General features: G+C 60.4%; 1 protein-coding gene across 1 annotated transcript in view; it reads right to left on the reverse strand.

Annotated features, from left to right (window-relative positions):
- The window catches only part of ARHGAP23 (Rho GTPase activating protein 23), a 74,515-nt gene that overhangs the window by 26,730 nt on the left and 25,330 nt on the right, over positions 1-22,455 (reverse strand). Inside the window, exons 2-12 of the mRNA XM_032428479.1 lie at positions 18,234-18,395; positions 15,557-15,587; positions 14,287-14,385; positions 14,006-14,084; positions 13,787-13,841; positions 9,561-10,725; positions 7,725-7,880; positions 7,401-7,512; positions 7,177-7,234; positions 5,859-6,002; positions 288-605 (exon numbers count right to left, since the gene is read on the reverse strand). Coding sequence (XP_032284370.1) covers positions 288-605; positions 5,859-6,002; positions 7,177-7,234; positions 7,401-7,512; positions 7,725-7,880; positions 9,561-10,725; positions 13,787-13,841; positions 14,006-14,084; positions 14,287-14,385; positions 15,557-15,587; positions 18,234-18,395 — 2,379 coding nt within the window. The remainder of the gene's footprint in view (positions 1-287; positions 606-5,858; positions 6,003-7,176; positions 7,235-7,400; positions 7,513-7,724; positions 7,881-9,560; positions 10,726-13,786; positions 13,842-14,005; positions 14,085-14,286; positions 14,386-15,556; positions 15,588-18,233; positions 18,396-22,455) is intronic.

Here is a 22,455-nt window from a genome sequence, read left to right on the forward strand (position 1 = left end):
ATAATGATAATAATAATCATTAGTGTCATTCCTCCAGTTATTACTGTTACTGCCAGCCAGGGAACACGGAGGATGCCAGGGGCTCTGGGAGCCACTGTCTGCGTGTTCTCTTCACACCAAAGCCCGGGTGGGTGGAGCTCAAGGCCCGCCCCGGTTAGCCCATTTTACGGACGAGGGGACTGAGGCTCAGAGAGGTTGACGAGGTCCACGGCGGGTGAGGGGCGGCCCTGGGGCTCCCCACCCGTTCCCCGTCACCCCAGGTCCCGGGTGGGCGGCCGGGCCCTCACCTCGCCCTCGGCCCTGCTGTTCTCTCGGATCGCTCTGATCCAGCCCAGCATGTCATCCCGGTCCTCAGCCTGAAAGAGATATTCACAGAAGTCAGCGGTGGTCAGCCGGAACACGTGCCTCCTCTTGGTCTCGCTGTAGGAGATGTCCACCAGGCAGGAGCCGATGCAGACGGGCGCCGCCTCGTCCTCACCTGCGACGGCCGCCGCCGCCCCCGCCGCCGCCGGCCCGGGCTCCCGCCGCTCCTTGCTCAGGGAGAGCGAGCGCGCCCGCAGCGCGGCGTACACCCGCTTCCACTGGCGCAGGCCGCCGCCCGCTTTCTGCAGGGAGACACGGGGAGGGGGAGAGACGGGAGGGGGGAGGGCGTGAGAGGCCAGGCCTGGGGGCCTAGGAGAGCTGCGGGCGGCCACAGCGGTGGGGGCCCCGCCCCACCTCCTGCCCAGCCGCTCCGCCGCCTGGACGCCCCCACCCATCGTTCTCCGTGTCCCCACCCCCCAGGGTCCCTAATCTTCCTTTCAATAGTAGCACCTTTCAATCCTGCCATCAAGGGCATCTGGCATCCGCAATGCCCCACAGAAGCCGCGGCCCCCGCAGCATGGCCCACCTTAGTAAAATCCTTGTAAAGCCACTCCTAGTCCACACACTGCCCCCTGCACAGCAAAACTGATCAAGAATCGCCCACTGCACCTGCTCTCCCTGCTCTTTGGCCTCTCGCTCAAGGCTCTACCCAGTATCCTGGCTGCGCAAGCCCCCCATGTTGCCAAAGCCAGGGGCAGCTTCTCTGTCCTTCCTGGCCCTTTCCTTAACCTCTCTGAGGCATGTGGCCCAGCCTGCCGCTCCTTTCTTCTCTAAACCCTCTCTTGGCACCCCAGGGTCCCTGTTTTCCCTCCTAATTCCACTGGCTCCTTCTCGGTCTCCTCCACTGGTTTCCTTCCCCACAACATCCTCTCACCGGCGGTTCTCAACGGGGGCGAATGGTGCCCAGGGGGACATTTGTCTGGAGACATTTTCAGTTGTCACACGTGGGGAAGTACTATGGCATCTAGAGGGGAGAGGCCAAGGATGTTGCTAAACATCCCCCGATGTCCAAGACAGCCCCCCACAACAAAGAATCATCTGGCCCCACATGTCACTAGAGCTGAGGTTAAGACCCTGCCCTAAAGGAGGGGGGGCTCCAGAACTTTGTCCTGGGCTCCCCTTTCCCTGCATGCCTCTCCCGTGATGTCATCCATGCCTGTGGCTTTAAATCCCATCTGTCTGCTGACGGTGATTCCCAAATGTATCCCTGGTCTGGCATCCCCCCCTTCCCCCCCAGTCACAGTCCTGCACCTCCCACCCCCTGCTCAGTGTCCCCACTTGCATGTCCCGTAGGCACTCTGCACACTACCTGCTCCCCATGGGGCACTTGATTTTTGCCATCAGACTTATTCCCCACAGCAACCCCCGCTCAACTTCTCCAGCTCAGTAAATCCACCCAGATGCCCAGAAACCTGAGAGTTGCCCTTGACCCCTCCCTTTTCCTCACCCTTGACATCCAACCCATCAGAATGTCACAGCTGTTCTGCTTCCAAAATACCACGTGTCTCCATCTTTCCTGCTACCCAGCACCTTGTCCACCCCACCACCTCTTACCTGGACAACTACACAAACCTTCCCAGTCCCCACCCTCGCCTCCTGTAATCCACTCTCCACCCAGCAGCTTCAGCCACCATGTTTTTTAAGTAATTACACCCAACGTGGGGCTCGAACTCATGACCCTGAGACCAAGAGATGCACCCTCTACCGACTGAGCCAGACAGGCGCCCCTGCAGCCCTCATTTTGTTTTTTTAAAGATTTTATTTATTTATTTGAGAGAGGGAGAGAGAGAGGGAGAGAACACGAGAGCGGGGAGGGTCAGAGGGAGAAGCAGACTCCCAGCTGAGCAGGGAGCCTGATGAGGGGCCCCATCCCAGGACCCCGAGATCATGACCTGAGCCGAAGGTAGACGCTTAACCAACTGAGCCACCCAGGCGTCCCTGCAGCCACCATTTGAAATGTAAATGAGATCATGTCTCTCCTCTGCTTAGCACCCTCTCGTGGGTTCCTGCCACCACTGGAATCAAATCTAAGAACTTTTGTGGTGTGTCCCTCCCTCTCCAAACTCAACTTCTCCACCAACGTCTTTCTCACTGTGTCAAGACACAGGGGCCTTCTCTAGTGAACAAGCCAACCCTTTCCTTTCTTGGGGCCTTTGCTCTTGCTGTTCCTTCTGCCAGGAGTCCCTTCTCTTGCTTCTCCATGTGGTCTCCTTCTTGCCCTTTAGGTCTGAGCTCAAATGTCACGAATATCACCTCCTCAGTGAGGCCTTCTCTGACCTTTTTTTTCTAAAGGCAGCTCCCTGCTACCTCCAAACTTGAAGCCAATCCATCAGTTCATTTTCCCTGAGTGCTTACTGCAACCTCCAGTTGGGCTGGTTGTGGATCTCTCCTGGGGGCGGGGAGCTTGTCTCTCCGCTCACGTCCACATCCAAGAGCCTAGAGCGTCCACGGGCGCGGGGTAAGTGCTCATCAATATTCACTGAATGAATGAATGAATCATCCCCAGAGCACGCTGAAGGCAGGGGCTCCATCTCCCCCATCAGACCGAGGGCTCCCTTCCTTGGGCTGGTGGCCTACCTACTACTCCTCACCCACCACGGGCCTCTGCCCTCTGAACAAACCAGGTGAGGAGTTTCCACGGCTGGCAGGTAACACAGCCACACGCGGCCATGAGCCCTGCCCACCACCACAGACCTGCTGGACCAGACAGGATCGTCGGAGCAGGAGACGGCATGGCCCTCCAGGGGATTTTTTTATATCAGAGTGAAGTGGTGGCAAGGGGCCCCTTGGAGACCAAACCAGCTAGGTGACCTTGGACGAGTCAAGCCCCCTCCTTTGGCATCAGTGTTCCCTATTGGTAAAATGAAAAGTGTACTAGCTGGTCACCAAGGTTACATTCAGCTCAAATACTAGGTCTGTGACCGCAGGGACCTGTCACACCCGCCCCTCCTCTGCCCGACAGCAAATGGCCTCTGAAAGAGGCTGGGGAGTGGGAGGGGGTCACCCAGGAGAGGCTAGACTTGCCGGAGCAGACAACATGTGGCTGGCAATCAGTTCCCTGGACAGACTAAGGGCTTGAAGCTGACTTGAGGACACCTCTCCTAACTCCCAGGCCACAGCACTGAGGGGACAAGTGAAATCGGGTCCTGGCCGAGCCTAGAGTGGAAGGTCCTGTCCTCCAGAACTGGTCAGTGAGCAGGAAGGGGCCATCTCCCCTCCCTGCCTGGGAGACGCTGTGGTGGGGCTGCCAGGGGCCATCCAGAGCCAGGAACCAGGCTACCTGGCGGGCAGGAGTCAGCTGTCCTCCCCAGTTCCTCAGAGGGGCTCCAACTTTGGGCTGGAAGGGTTTGCCACCCCGGCTCCCCTTCCTCAGCCCACACAGCTGGCCCCTGCTGTCCCTCCTAGGCAAGCCCTCCTGCCATCTTGCTGGCTTTCCTCCTTGGTCTGCATTCCCCATGTCCTCTCAAGGTGCAGCCAGTCTCTCGCCTTCTCCCTCCATGCTCTCCCACGTGCCCGTGCACACCTCGAGGGACTCCTTCCCGAGTGCCATGCCCCCGGAGCCTCTCTCCCCAGGACACCTCCATGTCCCAGGGCTCTTGGACTCCACAAGTCGCCAAAGGAACCCTTGGCTTCCTCTCACCAAACCTGCCCCTCCAGTGCCTTGTGGCTCAGGGGAAGGCCCCATCACCCCCATAGCCATCATCTGCCTCCTCCATCCTCTCTCACCTCCCAGCCATCAGCAAGCCCAGGCTATCCCTCCCTTGATCTCTCCAAATTGTCCCTTCCCGTCGGCCCCATGCCAGGACCTCGGTCAGGGCCCCCACCCTTGCTCACCTGGACAACAGCAATGCCCTTATCTTCTCCTATCACAGACCCTTGCCTCCTAGGCTTACACACCTCCCACCCCCATCGGAACCCCTGCAAAGGCTTGCCGTGGGGAATGAGGCCCCGCGAGCCAGCGCCAGACTCCTCACCTCAGCTTCTCCCCTCAGCCTGGCTCGAAGCCACCCAGCACGCCCTCCGTACCCCCCAGACCATCCAGGAGGGCGTCTCCGCTGTCAGAGCACTCACCTCCCTCCCTGCTTTGTGGATTCTCACACACCCTTCATGTCACAGCCTCCTGGACACCTTCCTGCACCCCGCCGAGATTGGGGTCACGCCACCCACGCCACTCCGCTCCTCCCCTGTGACAGTCACGCACTGGCAACTATTATGCACCATGTGCTTTCTTGGCTCGTCCTGAGCCCCAGCAGGGCAGGACTGGCCTGGCTCCCTCTCCACGAAATACCCAGAACCTCGACCACGAACCGGGAGCACGGCAGGCACTCGGTCATTACCACGGACTGGATGAGGGCATGGCTGAATGACCGCCCCCGCCTGACCTACTCAGCTCACTTCACCTCACACCGGCCCAGGGTGCAGGATAACCCTGCCCCCATCTTACAGATCGGAAAAGTGTGGCACAGAGCGGGGGAGGCTGCCCAAAGCCTTATGCTGGCCATGAGTGGCCGGGCAGGAACTCCATGTCTGTCTGACTTCAAAGCTTATGTTCTCTCTCCAGGTACAAGACCCGTAGAAGGCAGGGCGGAAAATTCGAATCATAGCAGAAGAGCTCCCTGGGCCAGGCCCCGCGTACACTTTTGCTCGGGTTAACTCGTTTAATCCCCAGCAACAGGTGTATGTGCTAGGGGTTGTTGTTAGCTCTATTTACAGACGAGGAAACTGAGTCATAGACAGCTGAGTCACCCAAGCTCCCTCAGCAAGGCATGACGCAGTCACGGGCCAAGCCCAGGTTTATGCTAACCACTCTGCTCAGCTCTGCCTGGGCGGCGTCTCCTTCTTCCTCCTCAGCCTCAGCACAGCCTGGAAAGGCCTTCCTACTCCGTGGACTCAGGGGCCCCGCCCTCTCACGCTGGGTCCTGTTTGTCACCCACGGCCCAGCCATTTCCATCGCTCACCTGGATCGCTGTGGTGGCTCTTAACTGGTCTTCTTGCCTCAGGTCGGCCCCTCTCTAATTCATTCCCCAGGAAGCCAAATGAAAGAGGCCCCAGGGCTTTCAGTTGCCCTCGGGATAGAGACTGAAATCTCTCCTCGTCCTGCAAGACCCCGAAAAGGCTGACTTCTGCCTTCTTTTGGGGTCTCAGCTCCCCTAAAAGAATCACCCTGGCCTTGCTCCCTTACTTTGCATGAGCCCCTGTGTCCATCTTTGGGGTGATTTGCCAACCAAGCATCACTGTGGGGTGGTTCTGTCCGAATTTCAGGCACACTGACCGGACCCATGGCACAGCAGAGCCCATCTCTCTGGTTAACCTCTTTTCCATGAGTTCTTTAGGTCCCCCAGGAAGTTCTTCCTGGCATCTAACCTCCACCCCTCATGCTACAGCCTCGGCTGGTTCTCTGTGGCTCCAGAGGCTGTGGGGTGGGTGCAGAAGCTGGAGAGTTCTGCCGGAGACGGCTTCCATCCACCTCCACCTCATTCCAGCAAGCACCTTACCTTCCCCTTCTTGGTGAGGACCTGCTTATAATACAACCAGCCTTCTCTCCTGATATCGCTGAAGGTTGCATCCGAGAGGTCAGAGGTCGAGTGGCGCTTAGAGGGAGCCTCCGCATCTTCGGAAGTGCCCCAGCTATCCAAGGACTGCAGTGAGACAACAGAGGGCAACTTAGGGTGGCTCCCACAGTGCCAGCATGCCAGGAGCCCCATGGGCCTCGCGCAGCCTCCCAAGCTGCTGTGCTGTGTGGCCTCACGGGCCCCGCCTGCCCTCTCTGGACCACGGCGCTGAGGTCATGGGACGCATGTGCTGAGGAAGCCAGAAAGGAGGAAAGGCCGTGACCTGCCGAGCACATGCCTCACCACGCTAGAAAAGCCAATCTGGAACCTCCCATCACTTTATAGACTTGAAGAAACTAAGGAAACAGAGGAAGCGATTGTGTTGACTTGCAGTTAAATAAACAGAGGAAGTAGAAACATCAACAGAGGCTGAGTTAGTGGAGCAGGTAGTCCTGCCCACAAGGAGTTAAACGGAGGAAGTGATAGTGTCAACATGGTGACAGGTCAAGGGAGAGTTCAGTAAGCAGAGGAAGTGATAAGGAGCGAGCCAGGTGACAATGTCCTCAAGGTGTCAAATGAACCAAAGATACCGAGGGTTTGAGATCAAATGGCTTCTCCAGGGTGTCCATAATCACAAAGAGCGAAGGCCATCTCAGAACGGAGCCCAGGGCATCTCCAGGTGCGGGGCCTGTCCATCACTCTCAATCCCGGGTCCCCCTCCTGTCCCGTGTCCCCCGTCCCCTAAAGACGCCACGCACATGCTGCCCGGTGCCGGCCGGTGCGGGCAGTTTTGGGTGCCCCCGGGGAGCAGGCTGGCCGAGGGAGACCCCTGTCCTCGCGGAGCTCACATTCTAGCTGGGACACGGGCAAGAGAGGAGACAGGTGCATAAACCCTCTCACAGGAGGAGTGCTGAGGAGAAAAAGCTAGGTGCCGAAGGGAGGCACGACATGTCAGGGATGAAGGCTAACATCTCAGAAAAGTTCGAGAAAACCTGAAGAAAGTAACCAAGGGGGTCATGTGGCTGTGGAGGGGGGTTCCAGATGGGGGACCGGCAAGGGCCACGGCCTGGGGTGGGAGGGTGCAGGTGTCTTTAAGCGATGACGGAGCCCATGTGGCCAGGGGGATCGGGCACGGAGGTGGGGGAGGGGAGACAGGAGTCAGAGGAGACCAGCCCCGCTCACTGGGCTCCGCAGCTGAGGCACCCGTCACTCCCCAGCCCCCCGACGCTCGCGCGTGCACGCACACACACTCACCACTCACCCCGTCAGTGAAGAAGCTTCGCAGCATCCGCAGGCTGGGTACTCGGTTTGGCAGGCGCCTAGGGAGTGAGAACGGAGCGTGAAGAATGTGGGAAGCACAGGGAGGACTTCCCCCCAAATCCCAAGGCTCAGGAGCCTTCCAGGGAGGGGGGAGCTCACTGCCCTGGTGTGTAGAGGACACCCAGTCGGGGTGGCTGTGCTGTGATGGCCGCACCCCGTCCTCACCTCAGAGCCCTGCCCTCTTCCCGGAAGGTGTTGAGCCCGTCGTCACAGGACTTGGAGCGCTCTGTGGTGATGGCCAGCAGGTAGGAGGAGCGGCGGCCAGCCTTGATGCTGCCTGCAAAACCGCCCGCATTGGGCCACAGGGTCAGCAGGGCGGCGGGGGGGGAAGGGGGGCTCCCCAGGCCAGGAGGTGGCTCTACCCATGGGGCCCCAGGGGTAGCAGAAGCCAGCAGGGAGAGGCCAGACATCAGGCAGCAGGCCCAGCGAAGACCCCCGAGGACCAGGCAGCAAGGGAGAGGACGGGGCTGGGGTTCAGGGAGCACTCACTGCAGTCCTGGGAGTAATGGCGGCCGAGGGCAAAGGTGAAGGTTGGGGAGGATGGGCTGGTGCCCAGGACGGGGGCTGAATTCATGGCGCTGGAGACCACAGCAGAGGCAGGGACATGCTTGGCTTGGAGGTCAATGCTGGGGCTGGTGGGTTCATCTACAAGCAGAGCGGGTGGTGGATAAAGGTGGCCGAAAGCTAAACCTGCCTGCCCCCACCCCCAGCCCCACCTCCAGGCCCAGACCACATCCCCAAGGCTCAAGTCCTCCAAGGCCCTGCTGGTAATATGCCCATGGCCAAGGGGCTCCCACCCCCCAGACTGTGAGCATGGAGGCTCAGCCCCTGCCTCCCCTTCACACCGAGGTGACCCAGGCATGAGATTGAGCCACCCTCCCTAGACTGGGCTCCTAGACTGGGAGTCTCTTAAAGATAAAGACTGTCTCCCTTCATCTCTTGGGGGCTCCTTGAGGGCAGTGCTATGTTTCTCCCTCAGACTGGGAGTAGTTTGAAAATAAAGGCTTCACCTCTCCCCCGAGACCAGGAACTTAATAAGGCTGTGTCTGCCAACTCAGACCAAAGGCCGGCCAGGGGAGGCCAGGGCTGGGTCTCCTCTCCCTGGTCTGGCCTCTTCTCCCTCACTCCCATGACTGCACATAGGGTGAGCTCACCATGCTCAGCTCCAGGTACCATCTCTTGGCTCCTGGCTCCCAGTCTCAGGATCTGGCATCTGGTCTTTCTCTCAAGCCCCTAGACCCAGCCCATCCTGCACCCTCATGGATACAGTGAGAAACCCTAAACCTTGTCCTGCCCCACTCTCATTCCCAATATGGAGGTGAGACACAACCCTCTAGCTAGGCCAGAAACCTGGGAATCACCCGGCCTCTCCACTCTCTTGCCTCTCCCTTACCCAACATCTGTTCCCCGGGCAGCAAGCCTTCAGTGTCCCCTCTGCTCTCAGGATAAAGTCCAAATTCCCCAGAGACTGACGGCCCCTCTGGACCCGTTCTGGTGACCTGCAAGGGTACCCTGCCTCTCTCACTTCAGGGTCTTGGCATATTCTATTCTCTCCCTCAACATTCCCCCTGGCTAACTCCTCATTCTTCAAGTCTTAGCCCTAATCTCCTTTCTCCAAGATTCTCTCCTTGGCTACCACGCCCCAATCTAGGCCATGTCACTCTTCTCTGTCTCCGAGAGCTCCCTGTACTCCCATCACACACACACACACACCCCATGGGGTTGTTCTTGTCCCATCATCTGTCCCCGCCGCTGGACCACACACTCCAGGAGAGCACAGAGCCTTGCACAGTGCCTGATACAAATATTTGTTGGATGAATGGATGGGTGGAGGGTGGATAGAAGGAACGAAGAGTGGAAGGAACAAAGGAAGGGTAGAAAAAAGAAAGGATGGAGGGATGGAAGGGAGAAATGAATGAACAAAGGGAAGAAGGAGAAAGAAAGGGAGAAGGAAAGAAGAAAAATGATGAATAGGTGGGCAAGTGGGTGGGTGGGTGGATGGGTAGATGAAAGGAAGGAGGGAGGGAGAGAAGGAAGGAAAGACAAAAGGAAGCAAAAACAGAGAGCTGAATAGAAAGGGAGAGAAGGAAGAATGGGAGGGAGGGAGGAAAGATGGCTGGAGGAGAAATGAACAGAAGAAAGGATGACAGAAGGATGCAAGAGAGCACAGAAGGATGGAAGGATGGATGGATGGACGGACAGAGAGAAACAGACTGATCCCATCAGCACTCAACCCAGAGTTCCCCCCATGGTGACAGGTGGGTGGGGTACAGCAGGGCACAGATGACCAAGTCTCCCAAGACAGCCACCTGTATCATCACTCACCAATGAAGGGGATGGAAGCCAGAGAGTCTTCAGTAGTGGCCAAAGGGGCCACCTTCCTGCCCAGGCGTTCTACTCGCCCACTGGTCTCTGGCTCTGGGGACTCTTCCCCAAACCCAAGGTTCATCTGTCTTGCAGGGGGCAGCTGGACCTTGCGGCCTGTGGGAGGCTTCTGCCTCAGGACCACCTCGTCGCGACGATCCTCAGTGGGAGGCTCCAGAGCCCGGGTGCTGGGTTCCGGGCGGACAACCCTGGGTGGTTCGGAGGCCTCCGGTGGGAACGATGCCGGGGACTGAGCCAGGTTGAAGGTGGGCAGCCCCCCAAAGGGTGTGTCCCGGAAGGAGAGTGCGTGCAGGAGGCCAGTCCGGCGCTGGAATGATGGACTGTAGCTCCGGTATCCAATGTACCCGATGTCATCCAGGCCTTGGAGACCAGGTGGGGGTGGGGCCTGGGGCGCGGGGAGGTCCCTGGGGGAGCAGGCAGAGGTGCGGGCAGACGGACGCTGGGAAGCCCAGCCACAGCGCTCAAAACGGGGTGACACCAGTGCTCCTGGCCCCAGTGCCTCAGCAGAGCGGGCGGTCCGGCTCAAGTAGTCGTCTGAGCGAGCTCGGTGCCAGCCTTCCTGACCCAACTGGCTCAAGGCACCCTGGGAGGTGGAACAGGGCCATGGGCGGTGGGCAGTCACATCCTCCAACCGGTCCTGGGAGGCACTGCGGGCCCGGGGGGGCATGGCAGGGCACCGTCTCTCCCCCGCCCTGCGGGGTACCTGGTTTGACAGCCAGTGTGACAAGGCCTGCTGGCACTCCAGTCTGCTGGGGGGCACCCGGCCGCCAGGCTCAGGGAAGGCACGGGGCGTCCGGGGCTCCGAGGGGAGGCGGGGGAAGGCACCAGGGCTGGAGCGGGGCTGGCTCATCCCCAAGGAAGAGTTGTCCGGATGGGTGCGGGCGGCAGAAGGGACGCGGGGCCCCGGGTCACTCCAGGCGGCAGGACTCCGGGGGTCACTGGGCAGTGCTGAGAGGGGCTCAGGCACCATAGTGGCCCAGGTGGAGACCCGGGCTGGCGGGGCATAAGTCTTGCGAGGGTAGCAGATTGGGGGTGGCTCTGGGATGCTCCGGGCCTCTCCAGAATACGGCTCGTTCCCCTTCAGGTAGGCATCCTGGGAGTAGGCCTGGCCGGGGACACAGAGGCAGGTGAGCAGGGCAGGACGAGTCCCACAAGGAAGATCTACAGCAGCCCTGGGAGATCAGGACCCCAGAGAAGGGGACTGAGGGAAAGGACCAAGCAGGGGGAGCCCTGAGTGGGTGGGAGAGGGAGGGCATGCTCCAAAGGGAGTCGGGGGGAAGGGAGGGAGAGAACAAAGAAATTAGAGGCCTTTGAGAGTCACACACACACACACACACACACACACACACACTCTCTCTCTCTCTCTCTCTCTCTCTCTCTCTCTCTTTCTCTCTCTCACTGGAGAAATAGCCAGGATTTCTCTAAGACTTATGACAAGGACTGCCTTTAGCCACAAACATTCCAACATCTGTTTTCTCTGGTCCTCCCCCCACGCTGGCCTCAGCCGCCTCCCTGCTTCCTTATATCCAACAGTGCCCACAGCCCCTCTGGCAGAGCTGGGAAACCCCACCAGAGACCAGTCAAGGTGGCCGGAGACAGAGGGAAGCCGATGAAGGGGTGTGTCCACGGTGGGGTGGGCTGGGGCTGGGAAAACCCAGCTGTCCCTCCATCCCCTGGACGGGGAGCTGGCGTGAGGAGAACTTGCCCACCTCTTGCTCCCTCTGGGCCAGGCTTGGGGGAGGGGCCAGACTGCCTGAGGGGCCTTGGGCCACCTTCTGCCACCCCAGGCCTGGAATCTGGCACTGGGAGCTGAGGCTGACGCTGCATTGCTGAGGAGTGACAGGGCCGGTGCCCAGGCCCAGCCAAAAAAGGAGACAGCCCCCAGGGACAGCGGCCTTGTGGCCCTGGCCTAGCCTGGCCCTTGTTGGGTGTCGGGGGGCCTATCGCAGGGCGAGGTATCAAAGGCTGGGAGGGTGAGACACACAGATACACTCACGCACGGGCGCGCGCGAGCGTGCGTGTGCCACACCACAAGGAGATACCGGAAAATACACACCCAAAGACACACACACACAGAGCGAAACACAATGAGACACAGACACGCACAAATAACTATACCTCCGGTCCCAGGCACACACATCAAGTGATGAGGACAAGTTAGACCACACCCCCCCACATACACACTCAGCCCCCTTCGGACCCACACACCCAGCCGGTGACACTCACATACCTCTCCCTCCTGCCATCCTGCCGGCTCCCCAGCCTCCCCGCCTCAGGGCGGCGGCAGCATCTCGGCCAGCCTCCGCCCTCGCCCGGCTCTGGGCTAACCCCCACTGACCACCGTGCAGGCCCAGCCTCCGAGCCCCCCCACCCCCAGTCTGCCCTCCCTGCGGCCGCCTTCGGCCCCCACCGGCGCTCTCGCGCGCGCTCGCGCGCGCTCTCTCTCTCTCTCTCTCTCTCTCTCAGGAGGAGGAGGGAGGGGAAGATGGGTGTGGAGGGGCCTCGCCGCGTCGGCGGTGGCGTCAGCAGCTGCCGAGGCCCCATTGGCCTCCAGCCTTGGCTCCCAACCACAGGAATGCCTGGGCCCCACCCTCCGGCTGGCCCAGGATGGTGGGGGGCCGGCGCAGGGCCCCAGATGCTGACATCTGGGGCTGCCTGCCCACCCGGACCTCAATCTCGGACCTCAACCTCGGACCTCTCTGGGTAACAGAGCTCAAGGCTGCTGCTTTCCCCACCCCTGCCGTCGCCCTCCGGGAAGGCCGGAGGGATCCTGGGAAGCCCGAGATGCCGCCCTGTCACTCCCTCATTGCTGGCCTCGCCTCAGCCTGGGGGAAGTGTACCCGCAGGGCCTTTGAGACTCGTGGGGAGCCCATCCACCTCTCTGGGCCTCCAGCCTTACGTCCCCCTCCCCAGGAAGGACAAGGGGACAATCCAGGTCAGAGGGTGGAGGTTCCCAGAGGGGCATGGCGCCAAGCATGGCACTGTGATTAGTGTGATTATGCGAGCACATCCGGGGCAGAAGCCAGCCCGGCGGCTCCCAGGGCCTCCTGGGTTTGGCCCTCAGCCTTCCCCCAGGGGGCAGTGACCTTGGGGGCAAGCAAGCTGGCATCTGGCTGAGACCCATGAGATCAGGAAACTGGACACTGGGCAGAGAGGACTGGCCTGAGCTCTGGGCCAGGACTGGGATCAGGGTGCACAGAGAGTGTGCAAGTGTGTGTGTGCGGGTGTGCACAGAGTGTGTGGGGCAGGGTACCCTGCGTGCAGTCTGGGTGCCTGCTCTGTGTGTGGCAGCCCTGGGCCAGGTTCTGGGTGTTGCTGAAGTGCCCACAGAGGGAGGGGCACCTGGCCCGTGCGTCCCGAGCCGGTGCCGGGCCTGCAGCATGCTGTGATGTCTGTGGGCGCCCGTGCTGGGACCACAGCGAGCCTCTGTAACGTCAGTGAGTGTTCACGTGCTGCTGAGACGTCGGGGTACGTGTGCTGTGACACCGGGCGGTGTGCTGTGCTGTTTAGATGTTTGTGTACTGGGAGGCTTGAGGATGTGTGGGGATGTGCCTGTGTGTGTCGCCGCATGGGCCTGGGGAGGCGTATCTGGGATACGGCGTCGTGCGGTGCCTGGTGAGCTGGGGGACGGGTAGATGCTGTGGGGCTCTGTTGTGTGGCTGTGTATCTAGCGTGTTCTGCTTGTGCATCGACTGGTGCATGGGGTGCATGGAGTGGTGCATGGGTGTGAACGGGAGCACTCGGAGGTGGGTGGAGAGTGTTTGTGTGTGTGTGTGTGTGTGGACACATCTACAGGAGACATGCTCACTCGGGGCCAGGCAGGGAGGGGGTGTGGAGAAAAGACTCCTGGGAGCCGACAAGGACGTGCCAGTCTGGCAGGGCCTGCTGGGCCACCCTCCTTCCAGATACCCTGGCAGGAATCCTGCCTGCCAAGGCCACCTCCCCCTCCCCCAGCACAGAGAGCAGTCCTGATTGAAGCAACAACCAGCCTCAGCCCAGGGATGGGCCTGGCAGCCCCAATTGGGCAATGCCGGGCCGGTGCTGCCCCCAACACTCTTCTTTGCCTCCCAAAGTGTCCAATGCAGAAGGGAGGCCTGAGGGGAAGGGATGTATCATGCCCCCAGGCCCCAGTGGCCCTCCACCTCAGACAGCAGAGCAGGACTCACCAGCTGGAGGATGTCTTCGTCCTTGGGCATGATGGAGAGCTCCAGAGTATCATCGCTACAGAGACAGGGCAGGGGGTCAGTCCAGGCTGAGGCAACAGGGTCTGGGAGAACAGGGATCCTGGTCGCCAGGGCACGCCCCAGAGTCAAGAGGGTGGGGTGCAGGGACTTGGTGAGTGGGCTGGGAGCTATTACAGGAGAAGGGAGGCAGGGGGCGCTCACCTATTCTGGATCAGAGCTATGACCTGGGAGTAGGTCTTCCCAATGACGCTCTCCCCATTCACCTTCACCAGCCGGTCTCCTGGAGAAAAGGGGCAGGGTCGCAATGTGAGCAGGCCAAGGGGTGGCAGAGGCCCTTCCTGAGAACCCCTGTCCGGGGTATGGATGAGAGCACCAGAACAGGAGCTTCCCCCACACCTGGATCTGAGAATCCCATCCTAACCAGAGGGTAGGGAGAAGAGACCCAGGGAAGCACCAGGAGCTGGGTACCCGGGACAGCTCACCAGTGCGCAGGCCCGCTCTATGGGCGGGGCCGTCATCCTTCACATTCTTGACAAAGATGGTATCCATGGGCTCCAGGCGGTGGTGCCGGGGGGAGGGTCCTGGTGGGCATCAGCCAGGTTAGCTGGGGGTGGCTGCTGAAGATCACACCCATGCACAGCTACACACACAGGGGACACACGCTCAGAGAAGGATCACACTCACACGGACACAAATATGGACCTGCACGTTCATAGAGACGCAGATGCATGGGGGGAGACAAGAGGACACACCCCTGGCAGAACAAAAACCCATGTGGAAGAAAACCTACACGACACACAGGGTCACTCCTTAAATGCCTCTCGCGCCCCAGCACTGTGCCAGAAAGCAGACTAATACAGACAGACGGACAGACGTGGGCCTTGCCCTCCTGGAGCTCCCCGACCAGCGGGGCAGAACGTCCGCACCCACAGACCTGGGGAGAGCCACAGAAAGGCCCCGCAGCTCACAGACATTCAATGCCTGTACCTCCCCCCCCCACCCCTTCCCCAGAGTCGGGGGGGCGCCTAAGCAGAGGCCTTCAGATCCCGAGATGGACACTCACCCCCTTGTGACATCACATTACACCCCAACAATTATCCTCTGCAGCTAACTGTCTCCATCAGAGGAATAGGCCTGTTCTAAGTCAGCTGGTTCTTGCCCTCACCCCCATGGGCCTCCTCAACGGGCTGCCCAGCAGAAGCCCCTGTGGCAGAGAAAGAAGGCTGCCCATCTTGAATACCCTGGGTGGCAGAAAGGGGCCCCTTGGGCTAGCAAGGGTGACAGCCAGGGGAGTTAGGCCCACATCTGAAAAGATAAAGACCTCAGGGCTCCCCTTACACCCAATAGAACCCCAGTGTCTCTATCCCTGAGGACAGCCATTGGTCAGGTGCACCCTATCGCCAGCCCCCAGGCTCTGCAGCCCTGTCTGTGCCTCAGTCTAGGCTGGGAGTAACTCCCAGGGGCCAGGGGCCAGGTCTCAGAGAGCCATCTGCTCCCCAGAGCACCCCCTGCTCCCAGTGTGGAATGGACAGGTCCAGAGGGAGAGAAATGTGAGAAAAGAAAAGAAGGATTGAGAGAGAGAGAGAGAGAGCAGATATCCAGAGTGGACACATAGAAGAGCAAAGACTGGAACAACAGTGGGGGGTGGGTAGCAAAATCCAGGCTGACTTGGGGTAGAGGGGGAGAAACAGAAGCTGGAGGACAGGTCTCAGCTCAGCCCCAGCCCTGGCACCCATCCCCACCACTGCTTACCTCCTCCTCCTCGGCCTCCATTCTCTTCCTCCTGCAGGGGACAGAGAGGTGGGTGTGGACCCTCCATCCAGCCCTCAGCAGCTCCACCTGGGCGGGCCCCTCAAGCTCCCCCACCCGGCAGCCTCCCTCTTATCTTCCTGCAACTAGCCCAATGCCCAGAGGGGGCCGGGGGGGTGTCAGTGGGGACATCAAGTCCCAGGCAATATTCCCCAGTAATATGAACCCTCTCTCGTGACTGCTGATCCCATAGCCTTGTATCTCAGCCATCTGAAAGCCTCCAATCCAATGGGGGACCCATGAACCCCTTCCGTTGGGGAGCTCAAAGCCCGATGGAGGCCGTTCCAAACGTGCTAACCCACAGAGAGGATCCAGGCAGACACTGATAAGCAGGCAGGACAAGTGCAAACAGTGGCTATCAGTTCTTAGAGAATGGCAGGGAAGGCCTGATTAGCACCCCTCTGGGGGAGGGGATTTTAAGGCAAGTTTGAGGAGGGAGGGGAAAGGGCGCTCTGGGGCAGGGGAGGGGTGTATGAAGGCAGGCACTGGGTGGCAGAAAGAAGCAAGCATTTGTGGGACTGGATCAGCTGAGCTGAAGGAGAAAGAAAGCAACACCAGCAAGTGCCAGAAGTCAAACTAAAGCGTGTGGGGTAGAAAGGAGAGAAAGAGGGAGCCAGTGAAGGTTCCTGGGTGGGAGAGAGTGGATGTGAAATACCAGTTAGGAAGAGGATTCTAACATCTAGCAAGGCTAAGAAATGGAGTCCAGGAGACCCACTAGGGAGGCCTCTGGGATCATCCTCGTAGTGAGGGGGAGAGTACCGGATTTGGGGAGGAGACAGAAATGAGGGAAAGGAGGTCAGGGAGACAGGACAGGGCAGCAGGACGTGGCACATTAGAGCTGGATGCGATGCTGGGTGTCATCTGATCTACCATGCTCCACAGACCATCCATCCCACAGCAGATGACAGGGCGTGACTTGTCCAAGGCCACTCAGAAGCAGTGGCAGAAGCAGGGCTGAAACCCAGGACTCTCTGGCACCCCAGCCAGGACATGAAGGCGCTGGGCACTGCTGGAGAGCAGTCCTTCTGCCCCTGCCCCTCCCCGAGTGGAGTGTGCATGCCAGCTGATGTGACCTGACAGCAGAGTGAGCTGGTGGCAGAGACAGACGGATGCATTTAGACAGCTGAGCTCCCGGCGGGCTCCCACCCCTGGGCAGGTTCTGGAAATGGGATGGAGCCTGTCCCTGGCCTGCCCTGCCTGGGGTCTTCCAGCGCCCCACATGCACGAGGTCTCTCTGAGCCAGGCCTACCACCCAGCCTCGACCACTCAGGCTGCTTCCATCCCAGTCACCCCTCAGCAGGGTCCCCTGAGAGAAGGTGGCAGGGGCCAGGTGGGAGGGACATTCTGGGGAAAAAGGACAGGAAGGACTGGAGGTTCCAGGGACCTAGGAGGCTGGGGTCCTTGGGTGTCAAGGGGGGACTGAGCCCTTCTCACACACCATCACCCTCTGTTTACACTCTTAAGCACAGTTGCAGACAATGGGAATCGTTTATGCAGGTGCTCCCAGATTCACACATGGATGAGGGACGAGATGCATACTTACAGATACCCATATGCACATGTCCAGATAGACAAACACACATGCACATGACCAGGATACTGCGCACCCAACTACACACAGAGAGCCATGCAAGTCCACAGACACAGACAGTGAAACCCAAGGCCTTGGTTCTCTGGCAGATGGGACTGAGCTCCCCAAGGGAGAGCCCCCAACAGCTGGTCCCAGCCCTGAGGGAAGGGGAGAATGGGGTTCATTGACTCCAAAATAAATCTGTTTCCTCCCCTGCTGGGAGAGAGGTGGGGGAGGGAGCAGGGCCCTCCTGGGGAGCCCTGGTTCCTGCCTAGGGCCCCCTCATGTCTTCCTGCCAGCCTGCTTCACCCTCCTTCACGGGCAGGGAGGCCCTCCCCGCTCAGCCCACCCTGTATGCTGGGCGCAGCAACCCTGGTTCCTGGACTCAGAGAACCTGACATTTATATTAGGGCCGGAAGGGCTCTTGGGGGTCAAGTAGATAAATGCCCTCACATTACAGCAGGAGAAATGGAGCCCAGAGAGGAGTGACTCCACCTCAAGATCCACAGTGAGGTAGGAGCTGCAGCGGGATTAGAACCCACGGCACCCTCCTCCCAGCCTGGTGCTCTGCAGAGCACAGAGCCCAGGCCAGTGAGGGCTGGGGCACTCCAGGAGTCCCAGAGGTGGGTTAAAACAAACTCCCCAAGAGCTCAGGCCAGGGAGAGGACAACAAACCCAGCTAAGAAGTGGCCAAAGAGGACAAAGAGTCCCCAGAACTCCATGTCTCAGGGAAGGTTGTTCACTTTCCAGAGGCCAAGAGTCTGGGGGTGGGCATGAGCATCCTGGCTCCCCCCACGAGTTCCTTGCCCAAGACCATCCACCCTGCCCCTTCTCCTGGGAAGACCAAACCCAGAGCAGTTAGGGAGCTTGTCCACACTCACACAATGCAAATGACCCAGGCAGGGCTGTCCCTGCCCCTCAGTGACCCTCGCCCAGGCCATAGAAGAAGGGCTGTGGAGGGGGCGGGGCAAAGGGATCTCCCCTCCCCGCCCCTCATTAAAGCTTCCGCAGGCAGGCCAGGGCAGCGGGGGCGGGGCCAGGCGGGTGTACCTTCAGGCTGCAGTGCACGGCGGACTCGGGCGGGTACACGATGAAGTGGCGCAGGGTGAAGCCAAAGCCGTCCTGGAGACTTTTGTGCAGCAGCAGGGTCCGCGGCCCCTGCCAGGGGAGGGGGCGCCCAGGGGAGCACCCATCTCTCGGGCCCAGGGGCAGCTGTGGGAGCACAGGGAGACAGGGTTGAGTGGCCGCGTGGCCCACGCTCCCAAGTCTGCACACTGCCTCCCGCGGCCGGGAGGAGGGACTGGGGCAGCGGGTGGGGGGCGTGTGCCCGGGGGGGGGGGGGGTTCCAGGCCCCTCCCCTGCTCCTGACCTGCTCCTCGCCCCCTTCCTTCCTCTGCCACCCTCACCAGCCCAAAGCTGCTGCTTTCTTTCTTTCCCCTCCATCCCCTCATGAGGGCTTTGCCTCCAGGGAACCGGCTCCCCCCAGCCAGCCAGGTATTCATTCAGGTCAGCAGGGCGAACGTTCACTGAGCACCTACTATGCTCCAGACACTGGACACACAGCTTCTCGCCTGGGGGGTGCCTGCAGCCATCTGCGCTCACTGCCGCTGCTGCACCATCTCACACGCACACACGCACGCACACACACACTTATGCAGACACAGACACGTCCACACGCACTCCTGCAGACGGAACACACCACGCACCCAGAGAAGCACACTCTTGTGCCAAGGTGCACACGGATGGACCCACAGAGGAGTATACACACGCACACCTAGGTTAGAGAAACACGTGCACACACGGTCGCACATGATTAGGGCCTCACACATGCACGTACATACAGACCCAGGCACACGGCACATGCCGCAGACATACAGACACACACGCGCGCATCCTTCAGGAGCAGCAACAGCAACAGGTGGGGGGCTGGAGCCACGAGGGAGCGGCCTGGACACCAGACAACTGAAGGGACTTCCTGAGGCTCCGGAGCCCAGCCAGTGGCCTGGCTGTTCCCTGGATCTAAGAGGGGAACCGGGTGGGGGTGGGAGAGACACTCCGCTGCCCTCTGGCCGGCCCGATGGAATACTTGGGCTTCCCCAAGATGACATGGCAGAGGATGTCTGAAGACCAGGGTTTGGGGGCACCCAGGTCCGCTTCTGGGGCAAGCAGGAGAAGAGCACGGACACCTCCTGAGAGACAGCTCTGGCTTCAGGTTCCCTGCTCAGACACAGAGAGGGATAGTGGGTGACAGAAGGGTGTCAGACAGATGCGTGCCCAGGGCGGCGGACGGCAGATTGGAGAAGATGGTGAAAAGCCAGGATGCCTTCCTCAGGGTTCTTTAACCTCCAACCGCAGGCATCCTAACCTATCTGAGGGCTCTCATCCAAACCTCAGAGGGCAAGAAGCCCCTTCACCCCCAACCTCGACAGTCCTCAATCCCCCACTCCTCCTTGGCACCAGGCAGGAGTCCTCAGGGGAACAAAGGCAACTGGGTGTAGAGGGAAGAAGCCCACCAGCTCTGGGGTGAGGACTCCCCCTGCCCCACTAAGTCCCCTTCTCCCCCATCTAACAGCTGGGAAAAGTTCACATTTGCGACTCGGATGAACTGATACTAAGACGCTCCTTCATAAATCCATCCCCCAGCCTGTTCACACTTCTGGTGGAAGGCAGCCCTGGGCCCAGCCCTTTTGCTAGGGATTTCTTTTTTCTTTTCTTTTCCCTTTTTTTTTTTTTTTTTTAAGATGTTATTTGTTTGAGAGAGAGAGCACGAGCAGGGGGTAGGGGGAGAGGGAGAGGGAGAAGCAGCTGAGCAGGGAGCCCGATGTGGGGCTTGATCCCAGGACCCTGGGATCATGACCTGAGCCGAAGGCAGATGCTTAACAACTGAGCCACCCAGGCGCCCTTGCTAGGGATTTCTGTGTGGGGTGGGAAATGGGACTGTAGTCAGACAGGCTTGGGAGAGGGGGTGGAACCTCAAGTCTCAGAAGATGAAAGAAAAACATGACAGCGGCAGTAAGCTTGCTTCATGCAGTCCCAGAGAACACAGCCAGGTGTAAGGTACAGGGGGCCCGAGCGAGGCTCCAGCCCAGGGAGACCATTCTAATCATATCCATCTGGAAAGCCTCCAGATGAGGTTGTGAGTGCTCACTCCCCTGAAGGGTCGGAGCAAAAGCTGGGTGCCCCCCAGTCCGGGAGGCCTTGGCTGAGATTCCAGCTTGGGACAGGAGGCCCAGAGATGACCCCTTGGCTCCTTCCACTTGTAGCTATAGCCCCTCCAGTTCCACTGAGCCCCACACCCCCATGGGGGGTCTGAAGAGTCCAGAGGAGAAAATTCTCTGGGAATTCTGCTGAGATCTGAAATCCCCTGGATTTCCTATCTCTGCTGACCTGGCAAGGAACTGATCAGGGAGAGAAGAGGGCCTGGGGGACCCTCCCTGCCTGCTCCTACCAGAAGCCCCTGCTCCTCCCCAGTGTGGGCTGCCTCCCCTGCACGCCCTCTACCCGGGCTCAGCGCTGAGGCTGTTCGCAGGGCCCATTGTTTTGCCGGTGTCCTGGATTAAGGTTTAAGCCACCAGCTGCCCCAGTGACGAGAAGTGGCTGGGACAGGTCCCCACACGCCCCCCACCCCTCCTCCAGCACACATCCTGCCTGGGGCTGCCAGGTGCCTGGGGGTGCCCGTCTCTGGGGGCCTGGCTGTAACCCAGGGCAGGGGGCAGGCCTTCTTCTCTCAGGTCCCCTCTTGACCCAAACACCACTGGCACCCCCTCCCTTATCTCTGCCTCTCCCTTTCCTCTTTTCCTTCCTCCCAGTCTCCCTTCCCCCCATCCCTTCCACTCAGCTCCTGAGAATGTCAGTGTGTAATCCCCCTGCCGAAGCTACTACACCCCTGCCTGAAGAGGGGACACCACAGCCCCCATCTGCAGCCAGATCTGGCGGCTCCCCTGTGGGAAGTTCTTCCTTGGATTTAACCTCCATCCTTCATGCTATGATGCACACATTTCCTCTCCTCCCCTCTGACCTGGGACAACACTGGGTCCGGCTCTCATCTTGACAGGGAGGGAGGGGATAGACACAGAAACAGAGAAGGAGCCAGCAATGAGAACAGAAAGGCGACTAGCCTGGGAAGGGGTTCAGCTCACACACATCCCCACTTCTGCCTCTCTGGGGGAGGCACAGAGACAAGGGGATGGAGAGGGAGAGGCTCGGGGGGACACAGGGGCATCACTGATTACCGCTTTCCCGGCCCAGATCTATCTCCAAATGTTATCAGCCTCGTGTCAGGAAAGAGACATCCAGAAAGGCCAGCTGATGGTGGGAAGAGGGCAGATGGCCCCAGGGCCACAAGTTAGAACTGGACACGTGGTGGGTTAGCAACACCGGGAACCAGAACCCAGGAGTCCTGCTCCTCCCCCCTAGGAGCATAAAGAGGTCATTGCAGGGAGCACAGCATTCATGCTGGGCATGGCGCCCACTGTGACTCACGCCCTACCAGCCTGGTCAATCCCGGACATCAGACACATTGTCCCCACCCCCTATCTCCAGCCCTGTCAGTTCTCCCCCTGAGATCACTCATTACCTGCCACCTCAGCCTCCTTTGCCCTACTAGGAAACCCTCCTGTGTCCCTGTGCCCACCACCCCTACCAGGGAGCACGCCGAGTGGTGCCCTCCACTCCACTTACTAACACCCTTGCCTGCCTCTGACCAGGCTCCCTGCCCCGGCAGACTCCCAGGACTCCGTGCTCCAGCATCTCTTCAAACAACCCTGGTCCCTTCCATCCTTCCAGGGCGTATAAACCAAGAGGCTTGAGCCACTGCAGGCCACCACCCAGACTGGGGGTCCACATCCAGCACCCCCGGAAAAGCTCCCAGCCACAACCTGCCACCCTCGCCCGCATCTCTCCAGCTCCTCACTCACTCCCGACTCCGGGGCACGGTCCCAGGATGCAGGGCGCACTCGGCTCAAGGATCCCGAGGAGTTGGTGGCCCACCCGCCCCGACGACGCCCGACCCCTGCTCTCCGCGCCCCCACCCCCCGCCGGCCCCGCAGCCCCGCTGCGCTCACCCTGGCGCGGCGCGGCCCCGGCGCGCGGCGGTCGCTGTGGGCGAGGCAGGGCAGCCAGAGGCAGCGCGGCTCCGGGGCGCTGCAGTCCACGCCGACGGCGCGCTCCCAGCGCCAGCCCCGGGCCCCCGCGCGCTCCACGCGCCACACGGCGCTGCCCACGAGCGCCGCGGCCGGCGGGGGCCCCGGGGCCCGGCCTCCGCCCCGGCCCC

Source organism: Phoca vitulina, unplaced genomic scaffold (genome assembly GCF_004348235.1).
Source record: "Phoca vitulina isolate PV1807 unplaced genomic scaffold, GSC_HSeal_1.0 scaffold40, whole genome shotgun sequence".
NCBI classification, from domain to species: Eukaryota; Metazoa; Chordata; class Mammalia; order Carnivora; family Phocidae; genus Phoca; species Phoca vitulina.